General features: G+C 37.1%; 1 protein-coding gene across 2 annotated transcripts in view; it reads right to left on the reverse strand.

Annotated features, from left to right (window-relative positions):
* Positions 1-450: 450 nt before the first annotated feature.
* The window catches only part of SEC23A (SEC23 homolog A, COPII component), a 30,698-nt gene continuing 9,164 nt past the window's right edge, over positions 451-21,984 (reverse strand). For both annotated transcript variants that reach the window (XM_075425730.1, XM_075425731.1), the window contains 14 exons: positions 20,982-21,126; positions 20,476-20,634; positions 19,529-19,644; positions 17,228-17,351; positions 15,992-16,072; positions 13,238-13,327; positions 11,884-11,990; positions 11,100-11,253; positions 10,333-10,410; positions 9,116-9,277; positions 7,568-7,654; positions 5,970-6,125; positions 5,295-5,360; positions 451-1,917 (listed from right to left, as the gene is read on the reverse strand). In XM_075425730.1, coding sequence (XP_075281845.1) covers positions 1,828-1,917; positions 5,295-5,360; positions 5,970-6,125; positions 7,568-7,654; positions 9,116-9,277; positions 10,333-10,410; positions 11,100-11,253; positions 11,884-11,990; positions 13,238-13,327; positions 15,992-16,072; positions 17,228-17,351; positions 19,529-19,644; positions 20,476-20,634; positions 20,982-21,126 — 1,615 coding nt within the window. In that variant the 3' untranslated portion in view covers positions 451-1,827. The remainder of the gene's footprint in view (positions 1,918-5,294; positions 5,361-5,969; positions 6,126-7,567; positions 7,655-9,115; positions 9,278-10,332; positions 10,411-11,099; positions 11,254-11,883; positions 11,991-13,237; positions 13,328-15,991; positions 16,073-17,227; positions 17,352-19,528; positions 19,645-20,475; positions 20,635-20,981; positions 21,127-21,984) is intronic.

A 21,984-nucleotide genomic window follows, 5' to 3' on the forward strand; every position in this document is an offset into this window, starting at 1 on the left:
TTTTGAAAAGTCTTTGACAATGTCAAATGCTTGATGTGATAAAAGAAACTCATGTTGCCAAGAGACTGGATAAAAGAACCTATTACAAGGTGGAAGCTGGCTAAAGGGTAGGAAAGAAAGCACAAAAACCCCCATCCATGACCCTGACTTGGTGATGAATTGAATCATTAGTCAAATGGCATTTAACTACCAAATAAACTGGACACTTAGTGTTATGAGAAAAGTTAAGCTGTTTAATAGCTAAAACAAAGTCAAGAGGGCTACTGAATTTTTATCTCCTAAACTGCCACTAGTGTGATCAGTTCAGTATCTCTAGAAGTTAAACAAGTTTGATTATCAATTACTACACGAATAAAAGTGGTGACATTATTCTAAATCTTATCATTACTAGCTTTATTTCCACACTTAATTTCAAGTGCTGACAGAAACCAGCACAATAAATACAAAAAGTGGGAGAAAAACATATACTTTATTTGTATTGAGGCAAAAGCAGCTCCTCTCATTTAGATCAAAGAAATGGAGAGCAATTGAATTAATCGAGTTTTTGAGAATGTACAGAAAACAGAAAAAAACACTTCCTGCTTATCACACCAGTATACGATTGAATTTCCTATGTCAAAACTCTCTCTCTTCCTTTAGACTTGGCACAATTTTTTATTGCCCACTACCACATTTCACATCTTCACTTGTCAAAATATCATATTACCTATGTAAACATTTGTTTTATGTGTAAAATTCAACAAGTAAATGGGAAAGCCTACTAATTTATCCACCTCAAAAAAATCAAGTATGAGCTAAATATCAAATTCATTACATCATATTCTATATAATACTGTTTCAACAAGAACTATAGCCTGTTGAAATCACAACAAAAAGGATGCAGGAGAAAAAAGCAGATGTGCAGTGTCATGCATTAGTGTAATAACATTGTAAGGCAATAATAAAAAAGGTAAATACACATATTATTTTTTTTTAAGTATACTCGCCAAGACAAAAATCTAGGCTGTACTCTTAAGTCAGTTCATTTTGGTAGTGTAGGATTTCTTCTTAGCTCAAGCTAAAAGTGTTAACTTTCAAGCATACTCATCTGTTACTGTGTTTGATAATAGATACTTTAGTCAAAAAGACAACATGTGGATTTCAATTTTGTGCAATAACAGGTTTTTTTACTTTTTCAGTTCAAATTCTTTATGTAGAAATAAAGAAAAACTCCATTCCCAAAGAATCATGTAAGATAAGTCGGAAAAAATATTTTAAATTAAATACTCCTAAAATGAACAATATGTGAACAATAATATCTCTGCAGGAAAGAAAAGTTCGGCAGCCTAAGTCAAAAGACTGAGTTAATACTATTTTTATATGCTTATTGTTGCTTCTTTGTTCACTTCGTGCTCAAATTGAGTAAGCAAAAGTAATCATATGGGAGTCTGGAAAGTCCGACATCACCAAAGATTTCCTTTATTGTTCGATGTGCCTTTGTAGTGCAGAGCAGAATCAACCTCAACCATTTAAAAAGGAAATGGAAATCACGTCTCAAAGGTGTCACAAATTATCTCAAACTAATTACAGTATCACAGTAATCAAAATTACTTTTCTTTTTCCTCTAATTATAACTTAATCTACCACCTGTCATTTTTACAAACTGCATTTTACATTAAAATATTTCCTGATAACAAAAGATCTTCTTTGAAAACACACTGCTTTACATCTAGTCAGGCAGCTTGTGCACATCAGAGCATTCTGTCAAGAGAGACTTGGAAAAGGGTAAACGAGAAAAAGCTGAAATATGGTTACAGCTTATCTGTGCCTTTAATGCACTGCAGAATCTCAGGCAGCACTAGAGACAGCAAGTTTCTTCAAATGATCCATAAATACTTGCAAGCTGACATCATCAGTAAGAATGGGTGCTCCAGACTCCTACAAAATAAAAGGAAACAAGGAGAATTGATTATACTCATGAAGAAAAAGCATTTTAAGGCACAACACATTCCATTAAATAAACACTTTATAAACTTACAAAGATCTTAGAAGCGTATCATTGCTGAAATCCTCTGACAAAAACCAGCAGACTGTACATTTACATAAATTTTCATATGTTTACATATATTCAGGCATAAACCACAACCGCATCCTCTTCCATATGAATGCATACAGCAACGAGCTGCAATATACCAAGATACTTACATCAAAACTCAGAGGTTTTGACAGCTGCCAAATACTAACTTACAAATTTTTAAAAGTAAATAAGATTTCCATGCTACAGTTCCTGTATCATTCCTACCTCAGTGGAGCAGACAAATGTGAGAGAAACAGAAATGTGCAAGTGACACAACTGACAAATCAGTATCTGTCAGTGAAGCTCAGACATCTCAAAACGGCTAGAGGAGGAAACAAATCCACTAAGCATCTGATTTGATACCAAGTGAAGATCAACTAGCTTTCTCAAGGAAAGCTGGGCCAATTCTCTCCTACAGCTCTGTGCCACCTCAGAGAAACACCAAAAGCAACATCTGCAGGTCATGCCACTGCAAAATCAGACCACAAAAGATTTAAAAAACCCCTTTTGGGTGGATGTTTGCAATTTAATTTTTGACCTCAATTAATTTTCAGAAATCCAAGAATTTCAAAGTGGTCATCTTTTAATTACTGTTTTTGAACAAATTTAAGGTCTAAATAAAACAGCAGTTGGCAAATCTGCAAATGTTACATGGTAACTCTCTTAAGTCCTTTGAAGCCTATCTGTCATTACTTCCATTTACATATGTAGATGGAATTCCAATAAATCTCAGCAATTCAACCTTTTCAACGGGACTAAGCACCTGCATTTCCAAATGAAACCAGAGCTGTTTGAACTCTCACAAATCTTCCAAATCACAGACATGACATCTTAACGATGCTTAGAACCAGTGCCCCATTTTGAGAACTGGCCAAAACCAATTCTCAGTTAATGATCAAGCGACAAATCCAGGAGCAGTAAGATTTCTTAGACCACTACAAAATACACTTGACACAATACACAGCCACTCTGAGGGAAGGCCCACTAAATTATCTATCAACTGACAGTGGCAAGATGAGAATATTCTGCTTCCAAGCCTGCCAACTGCTAAGCCTGAGTTCTCTTATTTAAAAAGCCACAAAGGTATTACAAACAGTTTAATTCTGGGGCAGGATATGATTTGCCACCTTGTGTCTTACATATGGAAGGACAGTACATAATGTTTTAGTAAACAAACCATTAAAGGAACTGACAGACCCCTGAGAAAAAAGATCCCTCACAATGACTGCTAGTGGCAATCCAGGGTAATCAAACCAACGCGCAAACTCTATTCCTGAAGCTGAACACCTCATCCAACCTGCACACACCGGCAGCTGCTGTCACCACTGCTACCACCAACAGCAGTAGCTTCACTCTGAAGACTGGGAACCCTTCTTTCTAGTAGGTAAAGTAGCAGAGTATTTTATTTGCTGGGGAATAAATTGAGAACGAGCAACGCCACAATGTACAAGCCTGAAAAGCACACAAGAATTAGCTTTGATTTTTCACAGACCACCTTAAGTTTTGATCATTCAAAATTCTGATCTAAGGCATACAATGAGAATTTAAATTTAATCAACAGTGATTCAGTGACAGCTAGCTGAGCATTCAAGATTTGTGCCACTGACCTCTTCTTTCATTTCAAATTGCAAATTCCCAATAGTTATCAAGAAAAAAAGGATTAAAAACAAAGGCATTCTCAAATAAATGTCATAGCCAATATCATCTGTAAATTTCAACTGCATCTTCAAAGACTAACCAACATACTAGAGCTGAATGAACAGTCTACCACTATTTTTTGAAAATGTTTTCTATACTATATAAGGCCTACCTGCTAAAGTTTAAAAAAAAAATCTTTACTCACAATACTGAAAAGCAAACTAGTCAATTCACCACCTCCTGAAACACGATTTCAGTGGTGTGTGGGTGCCCTCTTCAGGCCAAACACAGGAGGATATTATGTCGAGAACACACACTGCAATGCCATGGGGAGATCAACACACCATCTCTTACGTTACCCTAGAACCGAATTGTTTCAACATTAGAAGGGAAAGCTGTCTTTTCCCAAATGTATCAGTCTCACTTGTCCGGCATGAACAATTTTCTTATCAGTTCAAGAATTTCTAATCAGTTCAAGAATTGTTTTGTATTTATATTTACATTTGGCATACTGTTTCATTTGCTAGCTAATTAAATGAGCAGGAAACAGTTGTCCCTGTACTGCTGGAAACATCAAATCTTCAAAAATTTCCAGGTAACGTTTAGATAAAAACAAGACCTTTCAAACTACAGGATTTTTCTGTATGTTGTGGAGGAAATACAATGAAGAGAGACACTAAAAGACTGATGTTATCGACTTTGGAGGGAAGAGAGCTGGGTTCAAGTTGTGCTGTCCCTGACTCAGTAAAAGGTTTTCAAGCATTTTCACTCTGGATCTCAGAGCTCTTCCCTGCCAGAAGTTTCATTAGAACCAATACACCCCTATAAAAACATACCCTCATAAAAGTTACCTGACAAAAATCAGTGCCGTAAAATTGCTGCAGAGCTCTCACTCATGACTTTAACACTGTATGCCCTCTAGTAAAGTACTCTAAAAGTACAGTTAACGTGTAGCTTCAACTGTCTGATGTTATTACATTCTCAAGAGAAAATGACATTGTACTAGCATTCACCCACAGCAGTGTTTCTCTTCCCACTGTAAAAGCTGAATTTGGAAGGAGAACATGGAACTAGGATGCAACATTCAAGAATACAAACTGCTTCAGAAAGTTTAACTTTTGAACTCTTGCATAACTTCCTTCCTAAAGACGAGATTTGAAAAACTGATTCCCGGTCAGCCAGGCCACAAAAATTCTGGAAAACCTCAGTACACTGGTACTGGTATACTTTTCACCTCCTGCTTATAACTAACTTCAAAACTTATCTCCCCTATTGCAAAAATGTCACTAGTCTTTATGTGTGGTTAAGTGCTCTCATTCTAAGGAATTTGAAGGTATCTGTCTAAGAAAGATGGCTGGACATGAAAGTAGCCTAACAAAAGCTTAAAACAGCCAACCAGATCATTTTTGCCTGAATAAATTACATCCGTTTTTCTTAACTTTTGCAATATTGGTGGCATCAGGCCAAAACTGCGTTTCTTTTTCAGTTTCAAAACTTGGCATTATTACTTATACGTACAAAATGTGTCACTTGATTTGTGAAACAGGGAAAAAGAACATAAAATCATGCATACAAGCTACATCAGCAGATTCATACTTACCTGTCCCCATGCATACATATTGTTATGAGTCTGAGAGGGATTTACTTTCGAAAGCAGGAAACGAGCCTTTAAAAAATAAAATACAGGCAATAAATTAATCTTCTCAAACAGAAGTTTCTTGCATTCAGAAAAAATTACGTGTGTATGAAATACACCATTTCTATTATTTGGAGATAAAAACGTGCACAGATACCTATTTAGAAGAGCACACCTCTATAAATAAAGCCACTCCCTGGATTCTACAGCTACAGTGCAGAATTGCTAACAACTTCTCAATGCAGCAGAAAGTCAGCTGTTGTCTTTTTCTAAGCACTAGCAAAGCAAATGTGAATATCAACAAAGTATTAGTTAGTAAGTTTAGAAAAAACTAACACAAAGAATACTTCTGGTATTGGTCCAGAGACCCTGATAAATACGTTCTTGTTTGTCTTCCACAGCTCACACAAGGAACCTGATAGTCCAAGCCAGTACAGTAAAAATAGTAATCAAGAACAGGATTCACAAATTGGGCAAAAAGCTACTATTCAATATCTGGCTCTGTAGAAGATTAAAAATTCAAAATTTTCACTTGCAATTTACATACATTTTAGCAGAGAAATGTAAGTTTTCTACCAAAAAAATCTCATTACATTAACACATCACTTCCTAGATTATATAATATATATTTTACTGTACCTGGCTTCCTCCATGCTCTGTATCAATGTATCTAGGCATTGGAAACCTGGAATGGAGAATTTCTTGGGCATCATCTATTGGAGCTTGTAGCAAATGATGAAAGTTTTCATATTCCGGCATATCTTGGTAACCTGATTTACGCCACTGAGCTATGGTCTGGGTATAGGGGGGAGAAACAATTTAGAACTAATTCACTGATCTTTCTTAGAGGATATAAAGGGCTTTTCAGAGGAGAATGTGCCATTGCTGGCCTCTCTTCTATCACTCACCCCTTTCTGCCCTATAGTATGCAAGTTAGTTTTTACAAACCAAGGTGTGCAAGTAACCTGCCATTCAACTTCTTTTTTTTTACCTCTAACAATTTGTCATCCCTCTGTATTTCCTTTTCTTGTCATCCTTTATATGCTAAACATTTAGTTCATGAGGTCAAGGATACTATTTACAGTTCTCTAATATGCATATCTATTACACATAAGAAATAAATATTTACACTGATATTTATCTTTCAGGGCCTGCAGAGCAGCCTCCCCGCCTTCTAGGAGTGCAGGTTAACTGCTCAAGGTCAGCTCGCTGATACGGGCTGTTGTTAGGAAAGACCTGGAGGGAGTCTCAGTAGGGGTTCCCCCCTTCTTTGCTTGGCAGCTCTTCTAAGCTGAGGCTCTCATTCCTGGCTCCTGCCTGAGCTCCACTGCAGCTGTGCCTGCATCTGGCTATGCAGCCCACTCAGGGACTTGACTCCCCAGCTAGAACTTGGACCTGCCTCATCCCCGTCGACTTGTGTGAAGATCTGGACCGCTGGCCGAAACTGGCTACTGTCCGTGAACTGCTCTGCTTGCCTTGCTCAGGCAGTGTTGGGCCAAGTCCTCAATGGTGAGGCCTCTGCCTGCCTCGCAATCATGCTCAGTTTCCCCTTCCCTCTCCCTCAGCGAGCCGCCTGCCCCTGCTGCTTCCTGACAGCATCTTCCAAAAACATAGAGAACATTTTTCTGCCTAAGAAGCATTAAAGTTCAGTAACAATTTTAAACAGTGCAGCTATGAGGACATGATGCAGAACAGTATTTCTCAAACTCTCAGTTGGGAACCATTTACAGCTGCAAAGCAGTAAAAAGCAGCAGCTCAATTCCTCCAGGACAGCAGAGCACTAGCAAGTCACAAACATTTATTACTAACAAACGTCTGTCTACTCAACTGCCAGGAGCAGTTTCATTCCTCCAGGACAGTGCAGATCAAAGGTGACAGTAAAACCTGGTGTTCTGACTCCCTATCCCTGAAGAACTAAATCAGTGGTCTAAAATAAATAAGGGGGGGGCGGGGAGATGCAGGGAGTAACACTCTCAAAAGTTGGAAAAATATCGATCTAAAACAAATAATCTGCATATTGAAGCTAATTCATCTTAAACACGTCATAACAGCCAGCACCAAAACATCGAGTAACAGCAGGTATCTGTCTACAGGCATGTTAGGTCACCAAACTACAAACATGAATTAGGAGTCTGGTATCAGCCATGCACTGGACTGCTTTAGAACTGGGGCCTGAGTTTCATAATGTAACACTCCTACAGAGAAAGAGTATTTATGTAGGAAATGACATATCTTACCTCTCCGTGATAAATAAGGATCTGGAAAAAGGTGTCCATAAGCAGAATGCGATCCGGTAAAATGCTGCTGCTATCCAGAAGAACAGGCTAAGATTTAAAAACAAACAGAAAATTACCAAATTATGCAGAATTGAGCAATCAGACAGCATTACCAGCTTTTTGAATCAGTCACTGAATCTTAGGAACTTTTTCAATCACTTCCTAAAGCTCCATATTTGCTCATTTTCATGTTACACATCTGCAGCCCACACAATCTCCTTCTAGTTATCCAGCCTGATTCTGAACATCTAACTTCAAGAAAGCAATAAAAATTTTATTCAAGAGCTGAAACCTCTTTCATTATTCTGCACTTTTCTAGTCTTTCAAGTACCTCCACATTTACATATACAATACCATTTACTTGCATGATATTTCAATGCATATATATTCAGTAGTTATTCCAGTATAACATTTGGGGGTTGGGGGTTGTTCCGGTTTTTTTAGTCTTGTCCTTGCAGCTATTATTGCTATACATATACATCCACCAATACTGTACATAGTAAATACTCATGATTTATGAAATCTAACGCATTATTTAAGGTTTTAATTCACCTTTTAAAAGGCAGTGACTCTATATTGGCATGATAAGATTTAATTTAATCAGTACTATATGATTTAATTGGACCAATCTTATTAGAGATACCAAAAATATTAACTATTCCAAGAATCAAAAAAAACCATTCTACACTGAGGCACCAGTTCCCGCTCGATTGTGCTTCTGCTTTGCATGACCCATGCGACTACACGGGAGAATGACCTTACACCTGTGAGCAGCTCTTCCGAAACCATCTCATTAATTTAAAGTCCACTTCTAAAAGTTCTCTTTTTAATCCCTATGACAGCCTTAAAAAAAAAACCCCTAACAGAAGTCAGAATTCCATCCTGTCAAGATCCTTGCCTACTATGTTTATTTTCACTGTCTTACCATGACCTCACTCTCTCTTATCTGTCAGACTACTTTTGTTGCCTCCTATCTTACACTTCTTTCACAAGCTTCTTGGAATAACATCTTTTTATTTTAGGTTTACGATAAGGTCAGCTGGACGATTCTGTACCACATCTGTACTTAACAATAACCACATCAAAATTAGAAGCTTTGGATAACGGCGTTAAGATAGAGCAAATTTTGTACTTTTTAAAAAAACACCAACTTTTCTTTCAAATTCTACAGAAAAAGCACATTTTTGAAATAAAAACATTTTTGTTGATGTTTACATTCTGGCACCACAAAAATGCGAAACTCCTATAGCTCTCAAAAACTAACAAAAAAATACCATTCCTTAGTTTAAAACATCATCTCTTCACAAACTGGCTTTTGTTCTCAAGACCATGCTACATCAGAATTCTGAGATATGCTTCATTTACAGTATGTTCTAGACTAAATGAATATTCTTTCTCATGCAATAAATTTTAAAACAACACATTTTATAATGTGTAACAGTGAGGACAACAATCACCTCTCTCAAAACAGCACCTTTTAACCTACTACTGTTTTATACATAATAATACCTCTGGAGGTCCATTGAAAGAGTAGGCATAAAGAATGGGCTGAACCATGATAAGCGACTGGGTTAGATCTTGACGCATAAAATGATGACGATAGTATGAGCTCTCATCTGGACTGTTATTAAAAACTTGTAAGAAAGGAGATCTTCTCAAGTGAAACATAAACTGCAAAACAAAAACCATTTGTTTGAACCTTCACAGATAAAAAGGAGAGTTGTACAAGGAGAGAAATATTTTCCACAAACTACACGACACCAATGTCACAACAAAATTGAATTCCAAGTCCTTCAACATCTCTAACTTGTATTTGCACCTTTGCCAGTTTTTATATACTCTCATGACAGTAATACAGAGAGATGAGAATGGATAAACCTACAAAGCAGCTTTGAATTATGAGAAAAGTTTAATATTTCTTCTTCTCCTGTACTGATAAATAGTACAACTAAATATTGCCAGACCCTTTCCTTAGTCTTAAGTTGTACTGTTCCTACGAGGGAGGCTGCTGTGCTTGAACACAGAAGGTAAGTTATAGCATGTGAACAGAAAAAAGAACATCAACCACAGCAAAGCTGAACTTCATTAGTAAAATGGAAAAAGCAATCCTTTCATTGCTGAATCAATCTCTCCACAACACTTAACACCTTGTGACACACTGGTAGATAACTTGCACAGAAATATCATGGAAGTCTATGAAGAGTCCAAAGGCAACATATCAGGAACTATCAGAACGGAGGAATTTATCAGAATAGATTATTAGCAAAGAAACTATTCAAAGTTTAATATAGTCAAGCTCAAGATCACTTCACCAATGAAGTGTTTCTTTTCAGGTCAGTATTACAAATCACAGGAAGGAAACAACAAAGCTAAACCATATCTTTTCTCATATTTTCTGAATTTCTTCATTAAAACTGCCTTTAAAAAAACAGTGTCATTATCTGAATTGCAAACTGAGGTAACATGAGGATTCCATTATAGGAGAAACAAAAAATACACAGTTAGAGGAAGTTTAGCTGTAAGGACAGAGGGTAAAAGGGGACACTGCAGCACAGACATCAGAAGTGATTTGCCTAACGTCACATGCCAGACAGTAATGGGCGCAGGGGGTCTTTTCATTCTGGTATCCAGTGTAACGCCTTATTTTACTCCGTGGTACAGTGCCTCTTCCTTCACCAAGGAACCACCCCCTTTATCCCTTACAGACACCCTTTACTTCTACTCACCTGTGGGTAAAGTGAAAAGGTTTCTGAAAATCTGAAAGAGCTTGGATCATCCTTGTGATATTCTCCAAATTTCTGACACTGGAGTAAAAGAAAAATTTATCTAAATCAAGAGACATACTTGCTTAGTCTTGCTATTACTGTAAATTTGTTTGTTTTTAATAGACACCTGATTTGAGGTGCTTACAGCTTTGTAAGCAAACAGAAACCTAGCAAAAACACTGATGTAATTTATTTACTTAACAAGCTGTGATTTCCTTGCATTGCTTTAGTTTTTTTCTCTAAAATTGCTAAGCAGATTTAGATGATTAAACAGCCCTGGAGAACATTTAAAATTAAATTATTAATAACTACTTACAAGTAAGAAATAAAAAAACAGAAAACTGAACCTCTGAAAATAAAGAAATTCAATATTGTTTACTAGATACTTTGACTTCTTTTTTTTTGATAAAAATATTTCATTTACAATATCATTATAGGCAGCAGAAAATAGAGAAAGCTTAAATTCGCTAATCTCATGCTAGAATTTCTCTCAATTACTGGCAATTACCAACTGCTGAGGACTGAAGAAACAGTAATAAACAAACTAAAAACATATCTGCTCTTTTTTCCATTTAAAACAGAAAATTTTAGTTAACGTGCCATACCAATGAAGCATTCAGTTCATTTTTGTTTTGTTTTTAAAGAAACAATCACTGAACACTAGTCATTTAAGAATTATATGTCTGGAGACAAGAAACCATCCTGACTTTTAATATAGTCCTCTTTACCAGTCGTATAAGTTGCCTGTCCAGCCACCTAAGCACATCAGGCCCCTCTTCTGTCTCCGCCCTATACACTGCCAATCTAGCCATGAGAATCGCAGCGGCTTCCTGGTCAAAAGATGCAGCAATGTTTTGAATCTGTGTCTGTGCATCTGCCCAGCTGCAAAAGAAAAATACAAGTATTTGCATCACAGTGAAAGACGTCCAATCTCAAAATACCCCTTCAAAATTAAGGCAAAGAAAGCGGTGTTGGCAGTTTAACAAACTCATGCTGGAGCTTCAGAAATCTACTGGGTGTAAATGAGCAGCCTATCAGTTAACAATTCTTTGAATAGGTATTTCCCTTATTCATACAGATGCCATGCAACCAGTAAAATAAAATGCCACTTATAAATTATACAAAAAAAAAAATTATAAAAGGCAAGTTAAAGAAAACACTGTCCATGAAGCTAATCACTCATTCCCAGCCTAGCAGTTATCTTGTGCACCTTGCTTGTTCTTGTCAATTTACAAAGTGAACTATTAATCTATCCTTTTAGCAGTCGTCAAGAAAATTTTCCTAATATAACTTAAGTAAGTTAACAAGATATCATTATACATCCACTGCAACCTCTCTGAGAAGAAACAGCCCACAGAACAAGAGGGGTAACTGCCTCAAAGGTATGAGCATGCCGTCACCCCCTGTGGCACTGCATATCCCAGAACAACAGACTGGCTACAAAAGCTAAAGATTAAAAGGCAAATATATATCCTGTTTTTTTGAAAATGATTCATCACAAGTAAAGCATACTTTCTGGCAACTGTGGTCACTCTGATACGTCTCTGTCCACTGGAATGCTGGTATTGAGTCACAAACTGGATTGCACCACGTCCTCCTTGAGGAATGGGAGCATTGTGCTAAGTACAGGAGGTAAAAAAATTAAATAGAGGTGAATCTCAAGATTTTACAGTGACATTCAAAAATGTATAAACAAATTACTAGAAAACAATAAAATTCTTAGCAATAGGCAGCTCAAGTTACATAAATGCATTGTCTGGTGCTTTTATTACATTGAGTACCTTTACCAAACATGGCTAATAAACTTGGAGATCGTTAAGGGATGTTAGGAGCAATTGCTGCCTCCACCAGATACCCTTAAAGCAACCAGTGCTCTCTACTTCTACAATACTTTCAAAGGGGCTGTGTTACAATTGCTGATTTCATTAGATTCTATTTGAACACCAAGTGATTCATTAGAATTACAGGGCAACAAAACCAACACTACTCTAAAACGTTGACTAATGAATCCCAGAAAGTGCTATCAAGACATAAAGATTGAAATCCAGGTGTAAACTGAAATTTCAAAACTCTGGTCAGTAGAATTAAAGGTTTATACACTGCTAACAACGTAAGTAATTCCAAAAGAGAAGAACAGTTGAAATCAACTATTGCACACCATGACCAGCCCAGTTTTAGAGCTAGTAATAAAATGAGACCATAATACATATGCAAAAAGTAAAACGAAAAATGGCTAAAGTAAGTTCAAGTTTTCGAACCTTTGCACAGGTTATGAAGTGTTCAATACAGCATACTAAATATATAGAAACTACAGTCAACTCATATAGTTCCTGAGCTTCAAATATCTGGAAGAAGGGAAAGTACTAGAAGGAAGTAGCACATTTGCCTGTCATGTTTTTATGCTCCTTCACCGTACTGCCTCAGGGAGACAGGAAACCAGGCTGTATGCCCCCGAGGCACTTCAGTGAAGCCGATCTCTACTTGCAAATACTGAGCAATTACAGCAAAAATTTAAATGTAACATTACAGAGTAATTACCTTGTAACTAAAACACCAGAGAAATACCAAAAAGCACTTTTAAATATAGAGATTACAGTATTTTCATACAGTGCAGCTTAAACACTGACTGAAAAGAAAAATTGGACTTAGATTATTAACTCTATCCAACACGTGTAGAGCTCTTTGGTTCCTATTATCATATTCAAGAAGAAGATTAGCTCATCATTAAACTGTTAGGGTCCTTCTCTAAACTTTGAGAACACAAAATGGCAACATTGTTTGTATCCCTGCTACTGGGGGGAACCACACAAAAATACAGCCTTCAGCAGACACATAAAATAAAATGACTGTGTTTAGTATTTATTACCTGGTTGACCACCTCAAAGTACAGTGCAAGTGTTGTAGTAGGATTAAGTCCACAAATTTTCCACTGACAAGTACCTCCGGTTCCAATCTCCTGTAGAAAGATTTTATAATACTTTTACAAACCAGAAGTATCACCTTCCTTTGTGAAGTACAACAGCTGGCCATTATAGATAATTGTTTAGAACTACTCTGTCACAAGTTTTCTCCCTGCTCACTCTGTCAGCTTCTCAGACAAACTCTCTTTCAAAACAACTGCAGTGTTGGATGCAGAATAATAAAAAAGGAGATGGTTGCAAAAGATTAAAACATTAGAAAGAAAAGGAAATGGCATTACAAAAATGGAAAAAGCAAGTGAGAAACAGGAAAAAGTATTAGACTTTGTTTAAACAGTCTCAAGAGAAGAGGTAGGAAGCACATGTAACTGGAATGACTCTTCTAAGGCACACCAGTAAAACTTCAAGTAGATAGCTTACATAGTATTTAACATATAGTTACATAGTCTCTAGTAAGTAACAAGTTAACTATATACAAATAGTCGCTATTTCAAGTGACAATTCCTTTTCGTCATCTAAACAACATAAACACCCACAGAAACCATTTAACATAATCAGTCATCCATAATGGACCCAGTGAAACCAAACAAAACATTCAAGGAAAATTATACTGGCAATATTGCCACTGTGCTTGTGTTCACTGTTCAAAGCATTATGGCTAGATTAACTGTCATGTTACCACTTGCAACGACCTGCATGCATCTACATTTTATTTGTATGTTTTATCTCAAAAATTCAGATCATTTCAACAAAAAGGTTTTTGGAATAGAAATTAAACATGATATAATTGCAAGGCAACAGACATGAATTCCAGACATGACAGGACACCGAGCTGAGTGGTGTGGCTGACACACCTGAGGAATGGGATGCTATCCAAAGGGACCTGGACAAACTCAAGAAGTGGGCCCATGTGAACCTCACGAGGTTCAACAAGGCCACGTGCAAGGTCCTGCATCTGGGTCGGGACAACCCCCAGTATCAATACAGACTGGGGGATGAAGGGATTGAGAGCAGCCCTGCTGAGAAGGACTATGGGGTACTGGTGGATGAAAAGCTTGACATGACCGAACAACGTGCGCTCACAGCCCAGACAGCCAACCATATCCTGGGCTGCATCTAAAGCAGAGTGGCCAGCAGGTCGAGGGAGGGGATTCTGCCCGTCTAGTCTGCTCTGGTGAGACCTCACATGGAGTCCTGTGTCCAGCTCTGGAGCCCTCAGCACAGGAAAGACATGGACCTGGTGGAGCGGGTCCAGAGGAGGGCCACAAACATGATCTGAGGGATGGAACACCTCTCCTATGAGGAAAGGCTGAGAGAGTTGGGGCTGTTCACGCCGGAGAGGAGAAGGCTCCAGGGAGACCTGATTGCAGCCGTCCTGTACTTGAAGGGGATTTATATGAAAGATGTGGACAAACTTTTTAGCAAGGCCTGTTGCAATAGGACAAGGGGTAATGGTTTTAAACCGAGTGTAGATTTAGACTAGATGCAAGGAAGAAATTTTTTTACAATGAGGGTGGAAAAACACTGGAACAGACTGCCCAGAGAGATGATAGACATCCCCTCCTTGGAAACATTCAAGCTCAGGTTGGACAGGGCTCTGAGCAACCTGATCTAGTTGAAGATGTCTCTGCTCATTGCAGGTGTGGTTGGACCAGATCATCTTTAAAGGTCCCTTCCAACCCAAACTATTCTATGATTCTATGAATTCACAAGTAAATTTCTGTTACCACCTAATGATTTAAATATGTAGCTTAAATAAGGAGATGTACATTTAATTGGGGCTTTTTGTTTGCTTTTAACTTTTATTGTAATATATGCAATCACTCAGGGGACCAAATAAGAAAATCTGTACCAGACCAAAAAGAAAAAAAGAACAAAACCCCCTGATTATACTGAGATTTTTAGTTCACAAAGATGCAATCATAAATACAAGGAAAATTTAGGCATGAAAAATGCTTGATTAAAGCAGGCCACTTGTAAGCACTTTCATACTGGAAAGCGTTCTATTATGCAGATGGTTAGGAACGAAAGTGAGACTTCTCAAATGTAAGACATTTTGGTTACTTGCAGGAATTGTTTTTCATTAGTAATCAAACTCAAAATTAAACTGTAATAATACTATTTGATAAGAGAATAAGTGATGATTTAAGTCTGATGTAAATTTAAAGGAGTTACTTCAGAAGCCTGTAACAGTTTTATATTCTAATCAATTAATTAAATATGCATTTGGTGAAAGAGTTATACAAATGGAAGATGAGGTGAAGAAAAAGTGGGTGTTCCCATGGTCTTGTATCCTGTTCTCTCAGTCTTTCTAAACAAAGAATTTTCATGGTTCTCCGTTTGGATAAAAGGACATAGCTCTGATTTTAACAATAAAGCATGCTAACTCACTTTCTACTTGGTTTCTGCTTTGCCAGCATGTAACTTTTCTGTAATAATTTTAAAGTAACCACTCAGTGGACAAACCTAACCAAGCAACAAGTAAACTGCAACGCCTAATACAACTTGAATCTAATCTAGCAGTAAACAGGAGCTTATCCAAAAAACAGCCCTTGCATGTATTTAATTTACACTTGGTAAAAAAGTAAACACTCTTTGTTCCACTTACGGAAATGTTTCATCCCCTCTTCAGATCCAAAAATTCTAAATACTTTTTTTACCATAATAGGATATTGCCTTCATTTTCAGCAAAGTTAACTTACATTTTCTGAGACACAAGGTCCTTTAGAGTTGAGAGAGACACAGGGTCCAATTGCTCCAGAAATCTTTACTTCTCTTGAGGTCTTCATATTTAGAAGAAAAACATACATTAATATGCTGCATTAAGAAGAACTTAGTCTTATTTTATCATCAGTTAATGAAAACCTTAATGCAAATCAGATTCTTGATACCTTTAGGAAAGGTTATACCTATAATAATGCTTAATACATTTAGAGAGACTTTTTAGGTGCTCACTTTCTACACTTAATTACATATGTTTGCTTTATCAACTAGTACATCTGAAACATCAGCATGAACATAAATTAAAACATGGAGAAAAGCTGCTGTTCTTTATAAACCTGGGAGCCTAGAAAGTATACTGGATAGTGTCTATTTTCTAGGAAAGTAATTAAAATATTCACAAAATGAGATTAAAACTGAAGACTGGTAAGATAAGCCTGTACATACTCCATGCTCAATTTATACCCTCTATCTCCTGAATATATTTAGTAAAGAAAAATCCAGTTATTTACACTCTTCCAATGTCATTTTGAAGCGGTTTGTACAGTCCTCTAGAACTGGGTCTCCCTTTTCACATTTTCTAGGATATTCCAACAAATTTCACAAGAATATGTACATGAAAAAAGAGGGTCCAATTATTTGTCCTGGTAGTAAAAACTTAAAACAGAATTTTACTGAACAAGAAAACAGACTCATATTCTTCTACAAGGCAGAATTCTAACACTTTGCAAGATACGTCACGGAAGACCATATGTGAACCTACAGCACATTCAGCTCTAAACTACTCAGAAGAGTGGAGGTGAAAATGAACACTGTTAAAAGTGCCAGAGTGGATCCTGGTACGGACAGAAAATAAAAGGAAAGCTGTCCTGGACTATGCAGAGAACCTGGATGAAAACCCAAGGAACACTCATTCCTGATACCAAAATCTATACACACAGCATTATGAGTTTCTAACAGAGACATTAATTTTAGTTCAGTCTCACTTTTAGCTGTCACTGAATGCAGAGTAAGAAGGAATTAACATTATACCTAAACCACATTTACAGAATCACAGAACTGTAATAAAGATAGCTAGGCAGTAACTGCTATGTCCAAGCCAATTCTGGCACATCTGTTTAGCATGTTCCTAAAAATTCCTTAAAGGACAGAGATTCCACAGTTCTTAGCCATGCTATCCCAGTGTTTAACTAACACACTACATTGTTTATTCTTACCTTTATTTCTAATGTGCCACCGAATCCCATTTTAAACTGTCCTTGCATATCTTTCGTGAATACTCTCTGAAAGGTTTGTTTGAACAAAGACGTATTGAAAGAGTCTCCCATTACCATGTAGCCTCTAGACAACAACAATAAAAGGAAGAAACAAAACCATCAAGTTAAAACAGATTACTTATTATGCAATAATTTACCACATGGGATTTATATAACTTGTTTCTATTAAAGGCTAAAAACTAATGATAGTTAACGGTAAGGCACATTTTTGCCTTCTTAAAAGGGACTACCATTAAATTAATAATTTGTGACAATGTTAGGGATGAATTTTGTAAGTGAACTCTTGCGCAGTCAGCATCTTAAGGTCATTGTGATCATAACATATAACAAAATCTTTCACCGGGAAAATTCTATACTGGACTTCAACACTACAAATATCTCACAACTTTGCCAAGCAAAGTCATTTAACTACTTCTAATATTCAATATTCCAAACCTATCACCATGCCATTTTGAGTAGTTCACTCATTATTTCAAGCTTAAATCTACGCTCAAGAAGCATGATTCGGTTTTATACTTGGCAATATTCTGTGGATATAACTGCAACAGTTGCCACATCATGAAATATCATAAACTGCATTTAGGAAACAGTCGTGGGAGGTATTATTGTTATTCATCCAAAATAGTAATTAAATCATATTAGTGAAATATGCTAATAGGTCAAACATTATACCCGAAAGAAGTTCTACAAGTTTTCAGGGGGATACTCAAAGATAGAAGACAATAGACGCAGGCAGAATCAGAAATCCCTCCCTGTATGCAGGATGTAACCAAAGAGGAAACAGGAATAGCTTTAAAAGCAAAGGACAAACTATACATTAAGGCTAGTTTTGCTGGAAGCACAGAAACAGGGCCAGGTCAGACACAAAAGCAGAGAGAAAGCGCAAAATTACACTGTAGTATATAGAAAAATACAGCTTGAGTTTGATGCAGGAAAGGAAAAGGAGTCAAATGCGCAGGCAAAGTTGTAAACTTAAATAACCTAAGCAGTGGAAACTCCCATGCTAAGGCTACACAAACACACCTCTGAAAAGAAGCAACCCAGCAGTGACTAGCACAGCCAAGCTGGCCCAAAACTCATCAGTACATGTTCATCACAGCCTGCGGTTGCATCTCTCATTCTTCTTGTGTGCCTAGATACGTAGCATGTGCTCAGGATCCTGTGTCACATGAAGGTATGGACAAGCAACCAAGAAGGCCCATTACGAACAGATACAGCAGTTACTAAACTGATAAGCAAAAGATGCTTCATTTAATTTTACCTGCAGTTCGTATTGACAGAGCTAACAATAAGAAGCACGAAAAATGTGCTTGGCAAAAGAATTCAGATGGAATGCAGAAGTCTAACCTAAAAATCAAATGGTATGTAAAGCAGGTAGCTATACTAGCAAAGACGAAACATGATGAGTGTAGAAAAGACTTTGAGAAAGCGAAAGAAAAAGAAAAGACAGTCTTTGAAAACATATGGAGGAAGAATTGGCAGGATGTACAAAACTAATGAGGTACTTCACACGCAAACAAGAGTCAAAAGTTATTCCAGACTGTCGATCTGCGTAAGAGGAAAGGTGAGGGTGTCATCCATAGTTACAGAAAATAGGAGGGTGGTTTCATGAGAAAAACTAGAATTTGCTTTCATCCCATTAAAATGAACTGATGGCAAGACAAGCTGAAGGGAATACAAGACCATGTCTGAAATGTAGAACTGGACAGAGGGAGCAAAAATCAGGAGCCTGATAATCACCGAAGACAGCAGTTGAACCTATGAACAACAGTATATAGAAGCAGGGCATCAACAAGACAGAAGGAATAACACAGGGTTTTGTACCACTCTTACGAGCAAGAAAAAGAAGGATGACAGGTCCTTATCTCTACTGAAACCTACAGCTTGCATATACATTGAAAAATAGCAACAGTACATGGGATAAATTGCCTGTTTAAAAGATATCCACCTTATTTAAGCCTCACATAGATCATACGGGGTGGGGGCGGGGACAGGACACCACGACAACAAAACAGCAAACCCCCTTCTGATTAAACCCACAATTCCAAAATTCTGGTACAAATGCAACCATCACAGTATAGCAGAGTAGGTCTGTTGGGTTTTTTGGGTTGGGTTTGTTGTTTGTTTTTTTTAAGTAGAATGTTTTTGGTAAGTGCTTCCTGTTAAACAATTTCAAAAAAAAAACCAAAACAAAAACCCCCTGCACCTTCATATACTACTTAAAAATGAATAGGCACATACCCAGTGTAGTTGGGACAACACTTCATCTCCAGAAGACCAGTCTGATCCAACGCACATGCATATATGTCAACAACATGACCATTTGTTGCAGCTCGATTAGCCAGGGCTTCAAAATGCTAAATTCAAGATAAAAATACAGATCATAGCAATTTACAACGCGAACTCTCCCTATCTTCATGTTAAATACTAAACTCCTAAAATTTTTCTAAACCAACATTATCAGACTTTATTCACATCACATTCTAATACAAGTTAAAAGAATACTTTTTCCTGAAGTTAAATTAAGACTGGAATTTTCAACATCTGTGTTTTTTTCTGACCAGCTGAGAATCCAACTCACACCAGACAGACCAGTGGCTGCTATTTAAACTAGAAAATTACCTTGATCTTTTCTTTTTAAACTCTACACTAAGTACTAGATCCAACACATAGAACTGAATTTACTTTTCAAATCTCAAGTGTCTGTAACAACAGACACCTGTGACTGAGATAATCATTTAAGCTCCCATTATAATCAGTTAAGAGGAATTTAACAGGCTTTGGATGCAGTTCACCTGCCCAAACACACTTTTAGGATGAAACAAACTATGCCTAAACTCTACTGCCTAACCCTCCCTCAACTACAGAGACAGTTTTGAGCAACTATCTTAGAAGCAGCCAGCCTTACTCCAGATATATCATTTAGTCACAAGAACCTTCTCTGACTTAAACCAGGGAAAACGCCAAAGACCTTTAACGTAAAGCTAGACAAAGTCCTAACTCAATATAGCGAAATTTCCGAAGAAATTCCTGAAGCCATACCACTATTCAGAGACCGGTAAACTAAAACCCACATTTCCAATCTCTTTATACATTTGCTACTACTAACAGTACTTTACAATGCCAGGCAATGTAAACATTTACTTACTGGTAAGATGCCTAAAATATCACCCAAGACCATCTCTTACCTTCGTACCCTTTTTAACGTATTTAGCATTGTCTTTTTCAATGTCATGCCATGATCTTATAGGTAACTTCAATTCATCCCCTACAACCATGCCAGGTCCTTGTGTAGCTGGTCCTCCAATGAACATCATTATACGTGCACCAGTATTAGGGAAAGTGCACTGCAGGAAATAAAAGACAAATAAAAACATCAGGTTTTGCTACAAATTGAACAAAAGTAAAAGCTATGTGGGTATTTATCACGTTGATAAGATTATAACAATAACTGTACTTTTTCCCTCCCAAACTTAAATCTGCCATTAATTCAAAGTCTCAATTTCACCTCATTAAAATGCATAAACACCTGTAAGCATGTAACTGTAAGCATGTAAGGGACAATATCTATCAGAATCATCATCCAAATCTAATATGCACCAATTACTAAGGTTTTCACATACTGATTGTGGCAGCTTTTCTGCAACAAAATGACCCGTTGACATATTAGAACAACTGTAGTTAAAGCCATTACCTCAAGGAGCCCTACAGCTATAGAAAGAGCCACTCCAGAAGACCGTAAGGGCCGTTTTCCTTGTGGAACAGGCCAAGGGTCCCGTTGCAGTTCACCCAAAAGATCAGTGAGATTCATATCAATTTTCTGCACCGGTTGCAAAAATCTGTAAACAAATCCACGGAATTAGTTTAGATTCAAATTGTTAAATAAAAATGCTATCAGTTGCTCACTACCAATGCATTAGACGTACATTAGCAATGTCTAATTCTAGATTCTAGTCTGGATTCAGAGCAATGTCTCTGCCTCACCCAGACAGCGCAGTTTGGTATTACTACATACACAGCACACTCCGCTTAAAAAGTTCAGCAAAAAGCTTGTAAAATAGAAACTTGCTTAGATATATTGCCACTATCCAGAAAGAACCCTATCTACTCAAAATCACACAGCAGATGATGACCTACAAATCTCAAAAGGAAACTCAAGTTTAACTACTTCAGCGAAAATCAAAGATCAGAAGAAACATTAACGTATAAAGAACTTCTTGTGCTCTCTGCTACACAATGTCTACAAATGCAGCTATTTATTGGAAGGCAGAGACTGCAAAACTGTCTCTCTTTTTTATAATTTCACCAATTTCTTCTATGTCATAGTGGGATACACAGGAGAATCGTGTATCAATCCACAGTCTGCAAAAGAGAGGCAGAAGAGGAGAGGAGCAGAAGAGGGAGAAAAACACAAGGCAAAACTGGATACCCATATAAGAAACGGGCACTAAAGCAGCAATTAACACTTTCCAGCGTACCAACCAATAGAAGCATCATTATTTACATATCTATAATATGCCTATACAACCTTCTCTCGGGACATTTCCAAAGCACCATCCCAATGACTTTACTATCACCCATCAAGTCTTTCCTTCCCAGCACAAACTGTAGGAAAGAAACAGGCTAAAACCATTAGTCTCCTACTAAATTTGTGCCTGATCAAAAGGTTCGACTGTTAGTTCAATTTTTCATTGCCA

Source organism: Opisthocomus hoazin, chromosome 7 (genome assembly GCF_030867145.1).
Source record: "Opisthocomus hoazin isolate bOpiHoa1 chromosome 7, bOpiHoa1.hap1, whole genome shotgun sequence".
Classification (NCBI taxonomy): Eukaryota; Metazoa; Chordata; class Aves; order Opisthocomiformes; family Opisthocomidae; genus Opisthocomus; species Opisthocomus hoazin.